The sequence below is a fragment of the Trachypithecus francoisi genome, unplaced genomic scaffold (assembly GCF_009764315.1).
Source record: "Trachypithecus francoisi isolate TF-2019V2 unplaced genomic scaffold, Tfra_2.0 Lachesis_group19, whole genome shotgun sequence".
Taxonomy (NCBI): domain Eukaryota; kingdom Metazoa; phylum Chordata; class Mammalia; order Primates; family Cercopithecidae; genus Trachypithecus; species Trachypithecus francoisi.
This window is the reverse complement of record NW_022681464.1, coordinates 38,400,459-38,418,149: the sequence shown is the minus strand read 5'-3', so window position 1 is coordinate 38,418,149 and position 17,691 is coordinate 38,400,459. Positions and strand designations below refer to the sequence as shown.

Below are 17,691 nucleotides of genomic sequence, written 5' to 3'. Positions count from 1 at the left end.
CCCGCCAACTCGCCCGGCTAGTTTTTTTGTATTTTTTAGTAGAGACGGGGTTTCACCGTGTTAGCCAGGATGGTCTCGATCTCCTGACCTTGTGATCCGCCCGTCTCGGCCTCCCAAAGTGCTGGGATTACAGCCTTGAGCCACCGCGCCCGGCCATGAGTTTTAATTTTAAGAGGAAACTATTGAAATCTCAGTTTGGGCTGGGTGTGGTGGCTCACACCTTGTAATTCCAGCACTTTGGGAGGCAGAGGCAGGCAGATCGCCTGAGGTCAGGAGGTTGAGACCAGCCTGGCCAACTTGGCAAAACCCCATCTCTACTAAAAATACAAAAATTAGGTGGGCATAGTGGTACATGCCTGTAATCCCAGCTATTCGGGAGACTGAGGCAGGAGAATCGCTTGAACCAGGGAGTCTGAGGTTGCAGTGAGCTGAGATTGTGCCACTGCACTCCAGCCTGGGCAACAGAGCAGAGTCTGTCTCAAGAAAGAAAGAAAGAAAGAAAGAAAGAGAGAGAGAGGGAGAGAGGAGAGAGGAGAGAGAGAGAGAGAAAGAGGAAGGGAGGAAGGAAGGAAGGAAGGAAGGGAGGGAGGGAGGGAGGGAAGGAAGGAAGGAAGGAAGACACTTACTTCAGTTTGCTTTCAGGAAGTCTTAACTTGGTAAGAGTTGCCCCTGGAAAAATGTGGCTTCGCAGGATTCATGGTAGTTTTGGTTCAGGTTAGGTTATGTTTTTCCCCATTTTTTTTTCTTTTCTTTCTTTTTTTTTTTTTTTTTTTTATGAGACGGAGTTGCCCAAGCTGGAGTGCAGTGGCACAATCTCAGTTCACCACAACGTCCATTTCCTGGGTTCAAGCTATTCTCTTGCCTCAGCCTCCCAAGTAGGTGGGATTACAGGCATGTGCCACCATGCCCAGCTAATTTTTTTTTTGTATTTTTAGTAGAGACGGGATTTTTCCATGTTGGTCAGGCTGGTCTCAAACTCCCGAGCTCAGGTGATCTGCCCGCCTTGGCCTCCCAAGGTGCTGGAATTACAGGCGTGAGCCACTGCGCCTGGCCTTTCTTCCCATTTCTTTTTTTCTTTTCTTTTCTTTTTCTTTTTCTCTTTCTTTCTTTTTTTTTTTTTTTTTGAGACAGAATCTCGCTCTGTCACCCAGGCTAGAGTGCGGTGGCGCGATCTCAGGTCACTGCAACCTCCGCCTCCCGGGTTCATGCCATTCTCCTGCCTCAGCCTCCCCAGTAGCTGGGACTACAGGCGCCCGCCACCACACCCGGCTAATGTTTGGTATTTTTAAGTAGAGACGGGATTTCACCGTGTTAGCCAGGATGGTCTCGATCTCCTGACCTCATCTGTCTCGGCCTCCCAAAGTGCTGGGATTACAGGCATGAGCCACCACACTGGGCCCTTTCTCCCTATTTCTAAGCAAATTACCCAGACTAAGATACTAGTGAATTTTTTCCTTACTCATCACCAACCTGAATTTCAGGACTTAAGTGACCCCGTATTTGGGGAGGAAGTGGGACACTTCAGGTAAGGAATGATAGAGCTGGACATTCTACTGGCTTTAATAGTTTAGCGCTTTGTCCCACCTATAAAATTTCTCTTGATACGCTTTAATATTCCATACCGAGCAAACATGAGATTCGTGCTCTTCATATTGAAGCTATGACAATCAATATGCTTGCCTCAAGGGTCTACCCCTGCCACCACCACCCCCAACACACACACACACACACACACACACACACACACAGAGAAGATTGAGAAGATGAGACTTCTAATGGTCACACCCGGTGAGTAAAGTAGAAAGTAGTTTTGCTGCAAGAAATATCCTTGCCAGGTGCAGTGGCTCACACCTGTAATCCCAGCACTTTGGGAGGCCGAGGCACGCAGATCACTTGAGGTCAGTAGTTTGAAACCAGCCTGGCCAACATGGTGAAACTTCTTCTCTACTAAAAATACAAAAATTAGCCGGATGTGGTGGCATATACCTGTAATCTCAGCTACTCAGGAGGCTGAGGTGGGAGAATCGCTTGAACCCGGGAGGTGGAGGTTGCTGTGAGCCAAGATTGCGCCACTGCACTCCAGCCTGGGAGAAAGAGTGACACTCTGTCTCCAAAAAACAAGCAAACAAACAAACAAACAAAGAGAAAGAAAAAGAAAAGAAAGAAAGAAATATCCTCTCACTAAATTTCTTTTTTCTATTCTCCCAAGCTTCCGCAGGTTCACTCGATCCAACAGTGTGACGACAGCAGTACAGGCGGACCTGGACTTCCATGATAATCTGGAAAATTCTCTGGAATCTATAGAGGACAATTCGTGTCCTGGCCCAATGGCCAGACAGTTCTCCCGCGATGCCAGCACCTCCACAGTCAGCATTCAGGGCTCAGGAAACCATTATCACGCCTGTGCCGCCGATGATGACTTTGACACGGATTTTGACCCCTCTATTCTGCCTCCTCCGGACCCCTGGATTGACTCTATCACTGAAGACCCACTGGAGGCCGTGCAAAGGTCAGTGTGCCACCGGGACGGCCACTGGTTCCTGAAGCTCCTCCAGGCAGAGCGAGACCGCATGGAGGGGTGGTGCCAACAGATGGAGCGGGAAGAACGGGAAAACAACCTGCCTGAAGACAGTAAGTAATGCCACCCACTGCGCCACACCCGTCCCCTGGGGCTGGGGTTGCTTTGCCTGCGTAGACCTTGTTGTTTTCTTCTCTGCCAGCTTCACTTGTATAACCTTGACGTTCCACACCCCAAACCAGAACACGCAGGAGAGCTAGGCGATTCCAGCTGAGTCCAGAAGTCCCTGTGCAGCACAAAACCGAGAAAACTCCTGGGTAGACAGATGTAACACTGTCCTTAGCTCCAGGCCCATGACGTTCTTTTTCTCTCTGCAAATACCAAGCTCTGTGTGGAGGTGCTTTCCCGTCTCTAACTTGGTCCCTCTTCTCCAGGATGATCCTGGAATGTCGTTGATTCTCAGAGGATTGAAAAGAATTCTAAACAAAACGTCTCGTGTATCCCATAAATATATACATCTACTATATACCCACAAAATTCTTTTTAAATAAAAAAAGGAAATAATTCTGACTAGCCCAGTGCAGTGGTGCCCACCTGTAGTCACAGCTGATTCAAGAGACTGAGGTAGAAGGATCGCTCGAGTCCAGGGTTTAGAGGCCGCAGTGAGCTGTGATCACAGCACTGCACTCCAGCCTGGGTGACAGAGCAAGACCCCATCTGTAAAAATAAATATATAAATAATGCTAACTTTTTCAAGGTCCATAGATACAGGTACATTGGGAATTTATATTCTTTATGATTTTGTTATTCTTATCAACATACAGCATTAAAACAAGGCTTATAATGTATAGGCCAGTAGAAACCCCCACCTATTTACAGTCTTGTCTGTTTGACGGGTGCTTTCTCTTAGGATTTACAGAGGCAAACCCTTTAGCTGCTAAAGTAATACATTTTATAATCTTATTACAATTGAATGGGCTAAAGTGAAATACATGATGCATACATAAAATAAATAATGGACACTATTTTTTGCCCACTATTCTTTTCTTTCTTTTTTCAGACAGGGCCTCACTCCTTACCCAAGTTGGAGTGCAGTGGCGCAATCATGGCTCACCCCAGCCTCGACCTCCCAAGTACTTGGGACTATAGGCATGCACCCCATGCTGATTTTTGTATTTTTGGTAGAGGCGGCGTTTTGCCATGTTGCCCAGGCTGGTCTTGAACTACTGAACTCAAGCAATCCGCCCACCTCGGCCGCCCAAAGTGCTGGGATTACAGGCGTGAGACATTGTGCCCAGCCCGCACACTATTATTTTCAAACTTGACCTTTTAACATTTGAAAAAGAAAAATTAACAATTGAAAAAGAAAAATTATCAAATTATATTAACAGTTGAAAAGGAAAAATTGTCAAATTATCTCAATTCTGAGGCATGTTTTACATGTTTTCAACAATTCTGAAATTAGAATGTAGCTTATTTATAATCAGTATGTATTTTATTTTATTATTTTATTTTATTTTATTTATTTTTTTGAGACGGAGTCTCGCTCTGTTGCCCAGGCTGGAGTCCAGTGGGGCGATCTCAGCTCACTGCGAGCTCCGCCTCCCGGGTTCAGGCCATTCTCCTGCCTCAGCCTCCCGAGTAGCTGGAACTACAGGCACCCGCCACCTCGCCCGGCTACTTTTTTTGTATCTTTAGGAGAGACGGGGTTTCACCGTGTTAGCCAGGATGATCTTGATCTCCTGACCTCGTGATCTGCCTGCCTGGGCCCCCCAAAGTGCTGGGATTACAGGCATGAGCCACCACGCCCGGCCATCAGTATGTATTTTAATGTGTGTGTTTATTTCCTCTGAAACATTATTATAAATTAATGGTGGATCTTCCAACTGATGATATTTTTGAAACAAAGAAATTGGTGGTAGGCATGAATGCCTACTTCATGTCTGTGTGGGAAGGATCTAAAAGAGTATTACTATGAAGTAACTTTTTAGACTTGTTTTTTTTTTTTTTTTTTTGAGACGGAGTCTTGCTCTGTCACCCGGGCTGGAGTGCAGTGGCCAGATCTCAGCTCACTGCAAGCTCCGCCTCCCGGGTTCCCGCCATTCTCCTGCCTCAGCCTCCCGAGTAGCTGGAACTACAGGCACCCGCCACCTCGCCCGGCTACTTTTTTTGTATCTTTAGGAGAGACGGGGTTTCACCGTATTAGCCAGGATGATCTTGATCTCCTGACCTCGTGATCTGCCTGCCTGGGCCCCCCAAAGTGCTGGGATTACAGGCATGAGCCACCACGCCCGGCCATCAGTATGTATTTTAATGTTGTGTGTTTATTTCCTCTGAAACATTATTATTAAATTAATGGTGGATCTTCCAACTGATGATATTTTTGAAACAAAGAAATTTGGTGGTAGGCATGAATGCCTACTTCATGTCTGTGTGGAAGGATCTAAAAGAGTATTACTATGAAGTAACTTTTTAGACTTGTTTTTTTTTTTTTTTTTTTTTTTTTTGAGACGGAGTCTTGCTCTGTCACCCGGCTGGAGTGCAGTGGCCAGATCTCAGCTCACTGCAAGCTCCGCCTCCCGGGTTCCCGCCATTCTCCTGCCTCAGCCTCCCGAGTAGCTGGGACTACAGGCGCCCGCCACCTCGCCCGGCTAGTTTTTTTTTGTATTTTTAGTAGAGACGGGGTTTCACCGTGTTAGCCAGGATGGTCTCGATCTCCTGACCTTGTGATCCGCCCATCTCGGCCTCCCAAAGTGCTGGGATTACAGGCTTGAGCCACCGCGCCCGGCCTAGACTTGTTTTTTAAATTACTTTTTCAATTTTTATTATGAACTTTTTCTTTTTTTTGTGAGACGGAGTTTCGCTTTTGTTGCCCAGTCTGGAGTGCAATGGTGCGATCTTGGCTCACCGCAACGTCTGCCTCCTGGGTTCAAGCTATTCTCCTGCCTCAGCCTCCCAAGTAGCTGGGATTACAGGCATGTTCCACAACATGCAGCTACTTTTGTATTTTTAGTAGAGACGGGGTTTGTTGGTCTAGCTGGTCTTGAACTCCTGACCTCAGGTGATCCACCAGCCTCGGCCTCCCAAAGTGCTGGGATTACAGGCATAAGCTACCATGCCCGGCTTATTATGAACATTTTTAAACATGCACAAAAGTAGAGAGTTTAACATGATGAGTACCCATGTATTCATCACCTGCTTCAACAACTGGTCAGTCTTATCTCCCCCATTAGTAGTTATTGTTGTCAGAGTATTTTTAAGAAAATCCAGGGCCAGGTGTGGTGGCTCATACCTGTAATCCCAGCACTTTGGGAGGCCAAGGCAGGAGGATCGCTTGAGATCAGGAGTTCAAGACCAGTATAGCCAACATGGTGAAATACCATTTCTACTAAAAATACAAAAATTAGCCAGGTGCAATGGCACGCGCCTGTAATCCCAGCAACTTGGAAGGCTGAGGCAGGAGAATTGCTTAAATTCAGAGGAAGAAGTTGTGGCAAACTGAGATTGTGCCACTGCACTCTAGCCTGGGCACCAGAGTGAGACTCCGTCTCCAAAAAAAACGAAAGAAAGAAAGAAAGAAAATCCAAGGGCATCCTGTCACTTCCTTATGTAGCTCACACTGATAGAAAACATTTTTTAAAATATAATCATAGGCCGTGTGCGGTGGTTCATGCCTATAATCCTAGCACTTTGGGAGGCTGAGGCAGGCAGATCACTTGAGGTCAGGAGTTCTAGACCAGCCTGGCCAACATGGTGAAACCCCATCTCTAGTAAAAATACAAAAATTAGTCGGGTATGGAGGTGGGCCCCTGTAATCCCAGCTACTCAGGAGGCTGAGGCAGAGAATCGCATGAACCCATGAGGTGGAGGTTGCAGTGAGCCGAGATCATAGCTACTGCACTCCAGCCTGGGTGACAGAGCGAGACTCCGACTCAAAAAAGGTAAAATATTATCATGCATTATCATACCTAAAAAAAAACAACAATAATTTTTTTATTTTATTTTATTTTATTTTATTTTATTTTATTTTTTTTTTTTTTTGAGGCGGTGTCTCGCTCTGTCGCCCGGACTGGAGTGCAGTGGCCGGATCTCAGCTCACTGCAAGCTCCGCCTCCCGGGTTCACGCCATTCTCCTGCCTCAGCCTCCCGAGCAGCTGGGACTACAGGCGCCCGCCACCTCGCCCAGCTAGTTTTTTGTATTTTTAGTAGAGACGGGGTTTCACCGTGTTAGCCAGGATGGTCTCGATCTCCTGACCTCGTGATCCGCCCGTCTCGGCCTCCCAAAGTGCTGGGATTACAGGCTTGAGCCACCGCGCCCGGCCTTTTTTTTTTTTTTTTAAAGACAGAGTCTTGCTCTTGTCACCCAGGCTGGAGTGCAATGGCATGATTTCAGCTAACGACAACCTCTTCCTCCTGGGTTCAAGCAATTCTTCTGCCTCAGCCTCCTGAGTAGCTGGGATTACAGGCACCCGCCACCATGCCCAGCTAATTTTTGTGTTTTTAGTAGAGACAGGGTTTCACCATGCTGGCCAGTCTGGTCTTCAACTCCTGACCTCAGGTGATCCACCCGTCTCAGCCTCCTGAAGTGCTGGGGTTACAGGGGTGAGCCACAGCGCCCGGCCAATGATTTCTTAATTAGATTTAACATCTACTGTAAATCATGTTAAGTAAATTTACTAAATGCACCAAAATAGTGGTGTCAAAGAATAGTGAATTTTTCCCTAGGGGAATCATTTTTTTTATGAAACGGAGTCTGGAAAAGAACAGTTGTCATCAGATTGGGGATGTCCTCACTGTGCCCACTCCCTCACTCACAGCTCCAGTCTGCTCCTCCTGCCTGACCCCTGTCAAATGACTGACTAGCTTTTCGCTTGCCTTTATGAGCAAGTTAGGAAATTCATTAACGGGTTTCTGTAAAACCCATACATGGGTTTCCTTTGCTTTTTCATATTATGAGTGAAAACAACTTGGCAGTGGAAAAGTAAATCTCCTTGACATTTGCCCTTGTTAGGGCCACTGCAGACTCACCTGAGTGTTGACCCCCAAGCACAATTAGGTCTTTGCCCTGGTGACAGGTAAACAAGGTACCTCTCAGCAGCGGAGGGAGCAGGGGTAGGTTTCAGTAAGAAAGTCTTAGTTGGATCATCTTATTCACTTTTCTCCTTGTGGACCTACTCACGATTTATCAGATTTTCCTAGGAAAAATGCCAGCAACTAAGGAACAGTGACATCCTGCGCCACTGCTCAGCAGCACAGGCTGTCTTTCAGATTTCAATTCTCAAATTTGGTTCTCCTTCTAGCTTCCTGATTGGTGTTCTCTCTCTTTTTCTTGCTTTTTCTTCCTTTCTTTCGTTTTCTTTTCTTTCTTTTGGCAGAGTCTTGCCCTGTGACCCAGGCTGGAGTGCAGTGATGGGCTCATAGCTCACTGTAGCCTGGACATCCTGGGCCCAAGTGATCCTCTCCCCTCAGCCTCCTGAGTAGCTGTGACTACAGGTATACACCACCATGCCTGGCTAATTTTTAAAAATTTTGTAGAGACAGATTCTCGCTGTGTTGCCCAGGCTGATCTCAAACTCCTGGCCTCAAGCAATACCCCTACTTTCACCTCCCAAAATGCCAAAATTACAGGCATGAGCCACCCACCCAGCTCCTGGCTGGCTTTCAACAGGACTCTTGGAAACTACTTATCTGATGTTTTCTTTTAATTGGCCTTTCAATCTGAGACTTGATCTACCTCTCTCAACCCAATTCTATAATGATGTGTGAGGATACTCATTGTATAAAGATTTAGGAAAAACTAAAGGAGCTAGGAAAACAAGTTGATTGTATTCTAATACAATAACATATATTTGAAAGGTTGAAAATCTTGTCAGAAAACCAGCTTCTCAGCCTATGTTCAGGATGAAAGAGAAACGTATTTGTATTTTGAAATGTACACTGCTGGCAAAGTCCCAAGATAATGAACATGAGGGAACTGCCCAACCATCTGTTGTTCCAGGCCTAATTTGTTGTTCAAGCTGAACTGGGCATCGCCCTGGTGTTCCTGTCATGCCCTGTGTATTTGTCCTTCAGATAATTCCCACATTATTTTATAATAATCGATGTATCTTTCTCCTCTACTAAAAAGTAAGCTTTCTGAAAACAGAAATTATTGTCTTACTCATCTTTATATCACCAGACCCTCTGACGCATGACAGGGGATCAGTAAATGTGTATTTGAGTCCTTGAAATATTCTGGAAATTCTGTTTTATAAAAATATTTTACTTAGCAAAACCTTTCTTCCTAATTAGCTAAAAAAATTACTTAATAAGTAATATCTTAGTCATTTCAGGCTGCTATAACAAAATACCCCAGACTAAGTAATTTATAAACAGTAGAAATTTATTGCTTACGGTTCTGGAGGCTGGGAAGTCCAAGATCAAGACACTGGCAGGTGTGGTGTCTGGCGAGGGGTGCTCTCTGTTTTGAAGATGGCGCCTTCTTCCTGCAGCCTCATCATGGAGGGAGCGGACAAGCTTCCTGGACCTCCTTGATAAGCGTAGTAACCCTATTCATGAGGACTCTGTCCCTGAGACCTACTCACCTCCTATAGGCCCCCTCTCTTACTATTATACATTGGCGATTAGGTTTCAACGTATGAATTTCAGACGAGCACAGACATTCAGACCATAGCAAGTAACTAACAGTTCTTGTTGCCAGAAGCTGGAAAGGTGTCCCCATGACAGATGATGAGCTCTTCTGATCAGGACAAGGATATGGAAGAGAGAGATAGGCACCTGCCACAGAAGTGATGGAAAGCACTTCCGTGTGGGACAGGTGGCTAGTCCAGATGAACCTCATGTGTCCTGTCTCATTCTTAAGACACAATTCCATTCCACAAACACTTGAAGCCTTTCTCTATTTTTTCATGCTTTAAGAGACACGAAATAGAAGCTTCAAACTACTAGGATTCCAAAATTCTAGTCAGTGCAGTGGCAAACCCTGCGCCCAGGACAGAGTCACCAGTTTCAAATGTTGCCAATACAGATCAGGGAGAATCGGACCGTAAGGCAGTAGCAACCCTCCCCAGGAAGAAGGGAGAATATCAGCGCATGAAAGAATATTCATCTTGTCCTCACAATACCCCTGACGATGGCCTAGAGACTTTGACAGGTGCTGTTTTATTTGCCCTCACAACAGCTCTCTGGCAGTATCTTGTCCAAGGTCACAGAAAACAGAAGTGTCTGATAGAACAGATACACATGAATAACATTTGACAAGATAATGATACTTTGTGTTGCCTGGCACTGTCCTCCTTAAAGCCCGCCATACAGATCTGTCCCTGACTCCTTGGCAACCACCATTCTGTTCTGATAACTGGGCCTAGAGTTGCACAGGGCCTTTGTTTCACTAATTCTCTGACTTAACCTTTTCTTTTTGTATAAGAGGGGCGGTAAGGAAGAGAGGCCAATCCCACTTGGCAGGCATAGCCAAATTCTAAGCAACCAGCTTTTGTTTGTTTTAATTCTGTGCACACCAGAAAAACAGCTTTGATAAATGGGTCCAGCACAGATACCTCTATCCCTTGGCCAAGCCAAGGGATGTTTTGGGCCTGCAGAAGGAGGGCCTCTCTTCAGGGTGCCTGACAAACGTGGTCCCATAACAATATCCGCCCAGGAGATCTGGTCTTGAAGTCATCGTGGAAAGATAAATAGGATAGAGGAAAAAAATGGAAGATTCTAATCACATAATTTCTTTTGTGGGGTACCAGAATTAGCCCAACTTTTAAATATTTTTAAATGTTTGGTGAATGTACATAATGCCTCTGAATAGTACACTTAAATATGGTTAAAATGGCAAATCTTATGTCTATTTTATCACAATTTTAAAATACCCCCACCGCACGTGGTGGCTCCTGCCTGTAATCCCAGAACTTTGGGAGGCCATGCCATGAGGATCGCTTGAGCCCAGGAGTTCAAGATTGGGCTGGGCAACAGAGACCCTATCTCTACAAAAATTTATGTATTTTTAATTAGGCAGGCTTGGTGGCATAAACCTATGGTCCCAGCTACTCAGGAGGCTGAGGTGAGAGCATTGCTTGAGCCCAGGAGGTCGAGGCTACAGTGAGCCGTGATCGTGCCACTGCACTCCAGCCTGGGAGACAGAGGGAGGCTCTGTCTCAAACAAACAAAAAACAACAAAAACAAAACAAAACAAAAAGTAAAAAAATAAAAAAACAAAAACTCAGAAATAAGCAGTAGCAGCTAAAGATAAGCAGAACAACCATGTTCATGTTCATATTCATGTAAGAATGTGTTTTGTTAAATGACTCCCTGAATTCAAAATATAACGCATCCATGGCGCCAAAAAAAAAGTTTGGAAAATAACCTGTTTACTCACTGGAAATCTGAGGTTCAGATATTGCATGTGGGGTAGTTGTAATCATCTTTCTCTATTGGCGAGTTGAAGAAGAAAGAGTTCATCTAATTTTAAATAGTTATTTAGTTATGAATTATTTTGTGATGTCATTATGCTAATTGTGACAGCTGCTTTTGGCCTCCCAGAGCTGGAAAACACTTTCCTAGTTCACCTGAAACTGATCAAAAATGGGTAACAAAAGGCAGACCGAAAACAAACATTTAGAGTGGCCCAGGAGCCTCAAGCTATCTTTTGAACAGTGTAACTCTACATTCTTTGGGTGTGTGGAATTACTGTTTTCCCTGATGAAAGCAAAGCAGAGCAAAGACTTTAGTTCTTGTTTTAAACCTTCAACCCCAACCGTCGATAGTACTTTTTTTTTTGGCTTGATCATAAAATAAAGAAACTGCAGTGAGTGGGGTTTCCTCCAAGCCAAGACAGCTGACAGAATGCTTGTTCCCGCAGCACTTGAAGTAAAATGATACGAGCTCTTCTCAGACAATGAAGCCCTTGTGTGAAACAGCTGTCTCAGGGAGATGGCTCAGTGCTATTTGACAGTGGCTTGTATGTTACATAGATACGTCTGGTATTATCTAACCGGGGATGAAACGACCAGATGGAGCTGAATGCCTCCAACTAGGAATGCAGTCTACCACGGTGGGGAAAGAATACAGGCTCAGGTTTCAGTGGCCCTAAGATGAAATACTGGTGATTGTACTTCGAAATCTGTCTTTGCCTTCTGAATTGTAGACAGCGAATACGTGGAATTTTCAGGCTTTATCTGAAACCAACTGATAAACCTAGAGCATGTGCTGGAGGCAGATTAATTCTTCTACTTTAATTTTGCCTGGTAATAGCATCCAAGCTAGTGAAACTTGGCCTGCAGGCCCCCAGAAGGCTTGGGACCCTTGGCAGCGAATGCGGGGCTGGTAATGACACCTGAAATGGGGTTTGCCTGGTTTCAGGTTTGGTTACAGAAGCTGTGCACAGTCATTGTGACGGTCTATCGGTGCCATCACCAGGGTTTATCTGCCTGGGATTGCCTCTGCTGTGTCTCTGCAGCCTGTGAACCAGTGGATGGCAGACAAAGCTGCATCTGTGAGTTCTGCAATTCATCTGCCTCCAGCCCGTGTGTGTTTCTAAGTGGGGAGCAGTGGCTGCATTCTAGCCTAGCTCCCTTCTGTTTTATTCTCATCTTACTCTTGCAGTGAACCCTCGAAGGTCCCTCCCACACCACCACACACACAGACACACGCACTTGCATGTCTCTTTTTGTAAGCTCCAGACAACCTGAAATTAGTGACCACAGAGGAAGTGGCAGTAATGAAAAGGAAATCGACTATAATGTGCCATATGTTTAACCTCGAGAATGCTCCATTCATGCCGCTTTGCACAGAGCTGGTGCCAGAAGGCCATTAGACACCATCCTTTTGTGGATGTGCCTCTTGAGGGTGGTGTCTCCCAGCTCAGGAGGGCACGAAAGCATGAAGAGGTGAAGTGATGTGGTTAATTGGGGGCAGAACTGGGCCTGGAAACAGATCTGTTCCTAGGCCAGTGGTGTTTCTGTCATTCCAGAGAAGGCAGAGAGAGGGACTGGTTCACGGAGAAAGACCCCCTATCATTTTCTCCAATAACTATTTCTGTGAAATGTAAATGCAATGGACTGGTGTGGCGCAGTGGCTCATGCCTATAATCCCAGCACTTTGGGAGGCCAAGGCAGGCAGATCATGAGGTCAGAGTTCGAGACCAGCCTGGCCAACATGGTTGAAACTCCATCTCTACTAAAAATACAAAAATTAGCCGGGCTTGGTGGCGCATGCATGTAATCCCAGCTACCCGGGAGGCTGAGGCAGGATAATTGCTTGAACCCAGAAGGCGGAGGTTGCAATGAGCTGAGATCACGCCACTGCACTCCAGCCTGGGTGACAGAGCAAGACTTTGTGTCGAAAATAAATAAATAAATAAATAAATAACAAACAAACAAACAAACAAACGCAATGGACTTCAAATAAAATATTCAGGTTTTTTTTTTCATTTAGATTACCTAGGGCAGCATAAACTAATTCCATTTCATCCAACTTTCAAAGGCTCAAAACTGTCTTTATCTATATGATGTATACAATGTTACTGTTTTGTGGCTGATATAAGTCAAGATATGGATCCAAAGAGTGACCATCTTCTACGAGTGGCCATCTTCCTGGAGGGGATGGGACTGGGAAAAAAAAATTAAAACTAGCTGAGTTTTTGAAAAATTGGCTCTTTCAAAACAAAATAATGTTTTTTTGTGTTTTTCCCCCCCCAGAACACTATGGAAACTCTGGTGTTAGTCTATGGGAAAACTTCTACTAGAGAATCCATTCTTTATTCATTAGCCACCAAGTTCCAGCTAAAAACAAAACAAAACAAAACAAAAAAAGCACTGTTGTGCAATGCAGAGCAGCAACTGCCAGTCAGGAATGAAACAGATCCACATTTTCTATGGAGACGTTTTGTTGACAGCAGCTCCAGATCACAAGTGTGTCTGAAAAGCAGCTGCTGGGCAGTAGGTTGGGGAAATGTTTGCCACAAGGACACACTCATAAATGAGAATGTCTCCACATGGATAATCCCAATGCCATGAAATCACACAGACTCAGACTGACAAATTCACGTGACTTTCATTTATTTATTTATTGAGACAGGGTCTCACAATGTTACCCAGGCTGGTCTTGAACTCCTAGGTTCAAGTGATCTGCCTGCCTCAGCCGCTCAAAGTGCTGGGATTATAGGCAAGAGCCACTGTGCCTACCTGACTTAATTTTTTTGAAATAAATGTTGTGTATATTTGAGGATTATATGGTATAGGATACAGATATATAGTAAGTTGGTTATTATGATGAAGGAAATTAACATATCTGTCGTCTCACATAGTTACGTTTTTTGTGAAAGAGCAGCTAAAGTCTACTTATTCCACAAGATGCCCTAATACAAGATAATTTAATTAGCTATCGTCCTCATGCTGGCATTAGATCTCTAGACTTGTCCCTCCCATGCATCTCCTACTTTGTAGCCTTTGACCTGCATCTCCCTGTTTCCTCCCCCTGTAACCACTGTATCATTCTCTATCTCTGTATATTTGATCTTATTTTTTTAATTCTAATGTAAATGATATAATGCAGTATTATTCTTTCTGTGTGTGGCTTATTTTACTTAGCATAATGTCCTCCAGTCCATCTATGTTGTGGCAAATGACAGGAGCTCCTTCTTTTTTAGGGCTGAATAATATTCACTATATGTATGTGGTGTATGTATACCACAGTTTCTTTCTTTTTTTTTTAATTGACACAAGGTCTCACTTTGTCACTGAGGCTGGAGTACAGTGGTGTGATGACAGCTTACTGCAGTCTCAACTGCCCAGGCTCAATCAATTCTCCCACCTCAGTCTCCTCAGTAGCTGGGACCACAGATGCATGCCATCAGACCCAACTAATTTTTTAAAAAATATTATTTGTGCATACAAGATCCCACGATGTTGCCTGGGCTGGTCTTGAACACCTGGGCTCAAACATTCTTCCTGCCTTGGCCTCCCAAAATGCTGGGATTACAGAGAAGAGCAACTGCACCTGGCCTCTTGTTATGTCTCCTTTAGAGAAATGTCTGTTCAGATCTTTTGCCTATTTTTGTTTCTTCTGGTTTTGTTTTTCTTGTTTTGTCTTGTTCAAACCCTGTGTCAAGGACCTTTGCCCATTTGTTTTTGTTTGTTTGTTTTTTTATTTTTTTATTTTTTTTAATTTTTTTTTTATACTTTAAGTTCTAGGGTACATGTGCATAACGTGCAGGTTTGTTACATATGTATACTTATGCCGTGTTGGTGTGCTGCACCCATCAACTCGTCAGCACCCATCAATTCATCATTTATATCATGTATAACTCCCCAATGCAATCCCTCCCTCCTCCCCCTCCCCATGATAGGCCCCAGTGTGTGATGTTCCCCTTCCAAGTGATCTCATTGTTCAGTTCCCACCTATGAGTGAGAACATGCGGTGTTTGGTTTTCTCTTCTTGTGATAGTTTGCTAAGAATGATGGTTTCCAGCTGCATCCATGTCCCTACAAAGGACGCAAACTCATCCTTTTTTATGGCTGCATAGTATTCCATGGTGTATATGTGCCACATTTTCTTAATCCAGTCTGTCACAGATGGACATTTGGATTGATTCCAAGTCTTTGCTATTGTGAATAGTGCCGCAATAAACATACGTGTGCATGTGTCTTTGTAGTAGAATAATTTATAATCCTTTGGGTATATACCCAGTAGTGGGATGGCTGGGTCATATGGTACATTTAGTTCTAGATCCTTGAGGAATCGCCATACTGTTTTCCATAATGGTTGAACTAGTTTACAATCCCACCAACAGTGTAAAAGTGTTCCTATTTCTCCACATCCTCTCCAACACCTGTTGTTTCCTGACTTCTTAATGATTGCCATTCTAACTGGTGTGAGATGGTATCTCATTGTGGTTTTGATTTGCATTTCTCTGATGGCCAGTGATGATGAGCATTTTTTCATGTGTCTGTTGGCTGTATGAATGTCTTCTTTTGAGAAATGTCTGTTCATATCCTTTCCCCACTTTTTGATGGGATTGTTTTTTTCTTGTATATTTGTTTGAGTTCTTTGTAGATTCTGGATATTAGCCCTTTGTCAGATGAGTAGGTTGCAAAAATTTTCTCCCATTCTGTAGGTTGCCTGTTCACTCTGATGCTAGTTTCTTTTGCTGTGCAAAAGCTCTTTAGTTTAATTAGATCCCATTTGTCAATTTTGGCTTTTGCTGCCGTTGCTTTTGGTGTTTTAGACATGAAATCCTTGCCCATGCCTATGTCCTGAATGGTACTACCTAGATTTTCTTCTAGGGTTTTTATGGTATTAGGTCTAACATTTAAGTCTCTAATCCATCTTTTTGTTTGTTTTTTAAGACAGTCCCTTCTTGTTCTGTCGCCCAGGCTGGAGTGCAGTGGTGCGATCTCAGCTCACTGCAGTCTCCGCCTCCTGAGTTCACACCATTCTCCTCACTCAGCCTCCCAATGTAGCTGGGACTACAGGCACCTGCCACCACGCCCGGCTAATTTTTTGTATATTTGATAGAGACAGGGTTTCAGCGTGTTAGCCAGGATGATCTCGATCTCTTGACCTCGTGATCCACCCGCCTCGACCTCCAAAGTGCTGGGATTACAGGTGTGAGCCACCACGCCTGGCCGGACCTATGCCCATTTTTAAATTGAGGTTTTTGGGGTTATTTGCTTTCCTGCTATGGAGTTGTAAGAGTTCTTCATTAATTTTGGATTTATAGTCTGCAAACCTTATTGGTTATGTGGTTTGCAAATATTTTTTCCCTGGTTGTAGGATGCCTTTTTATTTTTATTTTTTAAATTGTATTTATTTATTTATTTATTGAGATGGAGTCTCATTCTGTCGCCCAGGCTGGAGTGCAGTGGCACGATCTTGGCTCACTGCAAGCTCTGTCTCCTAGGTTCAAGTGATTCTGCCTCCTCAGCCTCCTGAGTAGCTGCGATTACAGGCATGCACCACTATGCCCAGCTAATTTTTTCTGTATATTTTAGTAGAGACGGAGTTTCACCATGTTGGCCAGGCTGGTCTTGAACTGCTGACCTCAGGTGATTCACCTACCTCAGCCTCCCAAAGTGCTGGGACTACAGGCGTGACCCACTGTGCCTGGCCTTTTTATTTTGTTGATTGTTTCCTCTGCTAACAGAAGCTTTTTCGTTTTGTACAGTCTCATTTACTTATTTTTACTTTTGTAACCTGAGCTTTTGTTGTGATATCCAAAACATTATTGCCAAGGCTAATGTTCAGGGCCCTTTCCCTTCTGTTTTCTTTTGGGAGTTGTGTGGTTTCTGGTCCTACACCTAGGCTATCCTTTTCCCATTATATCCTCTTGGTGCCCTTGTCAAAAATTAGTTGACTGCGGCCGGGCTCAGTGGCTCACGCCTGAAATCCCAGCTCTTTGGAAGGCCGAGGTGGGCAGATCATCTGAGGTCAGGGGTTTGAGACCAACCTGGCCAACATGGTGAAACCCCGTCTCTACTAAACATACAAAAAATAGCCAGGAGTGGTGGCGGGCCCCTGTAGTTCCAGCTACTTGGGAAGCTGAGGTGGGAGAATTGCTTGAACCCGGAAGGTGGAGGTTGCAGCGAGCCGAGATCATGCCACTCCACTCCAGTCTGGGCAACAGAGTGAGGTCTTAAAAAAAAAAAGGAAAAATTAGTTGACTGCACGTGTCTTTAAAGTAAGTGGATGGACCCACTTTTTAAATTTCCTTTCTCTGTCTTCACCCCTAAAGTCTACAACATTGGGGGAAAAAAAGCCCGGTGGGAGGCCAAGTGCAGCGCTCACACCTGTAATCCCAGCACTTTGAGAGGCCAAGGTGGGCGGATCACTTGAGGTCAGGACTTTGAAACCAGCCTGGCCCGTCTCTACTAAAAATACAAAAATCAGCCGGGCGTGGTGGGCGCCTGTAATCCCAGCTACTCCGGAGGCTGAGGCAGGAGAATCACTTGAATCCAGGAGGCGGAAGTTGCAGTGAGCCGAGATCGCGCCATTGCACTCCAGTCTGGGCAGCAAGAGTGAAACTCTGTTTAAAAAAAAAAAAAAGAAAGAAAGAAAAAGGCAAGTGGGTAAAAAGAAGGCAAAATTTGAATATAAGGAAATTTAATTCATCATCCACAAACACAGCTCAACTTATCCTAGATAGTGTGACTTCCAGGCTAGTCACTACAAAT

General features: G+C 44.6%; 1 protein-coding gene across 1 annotated transcript in view; it reads left to right on the top strand.

The window, feature by feature from the left end:
* The window catches only part of DLGAP1 (DLG associated protein 1), a 971,691-nt gene that overhangs the window by 925,708 nt on the left and 28,292 nt on the right, over positions 1-17,691 (top strand). Inside the window, 1 exon segment of the mRNA XM_033178240.1 lies at positions 2,210-2,631. Within this exon segment, the coding sequence (XP_033034131.1) occupies positions 2,210-2,631 (422 nt within the window).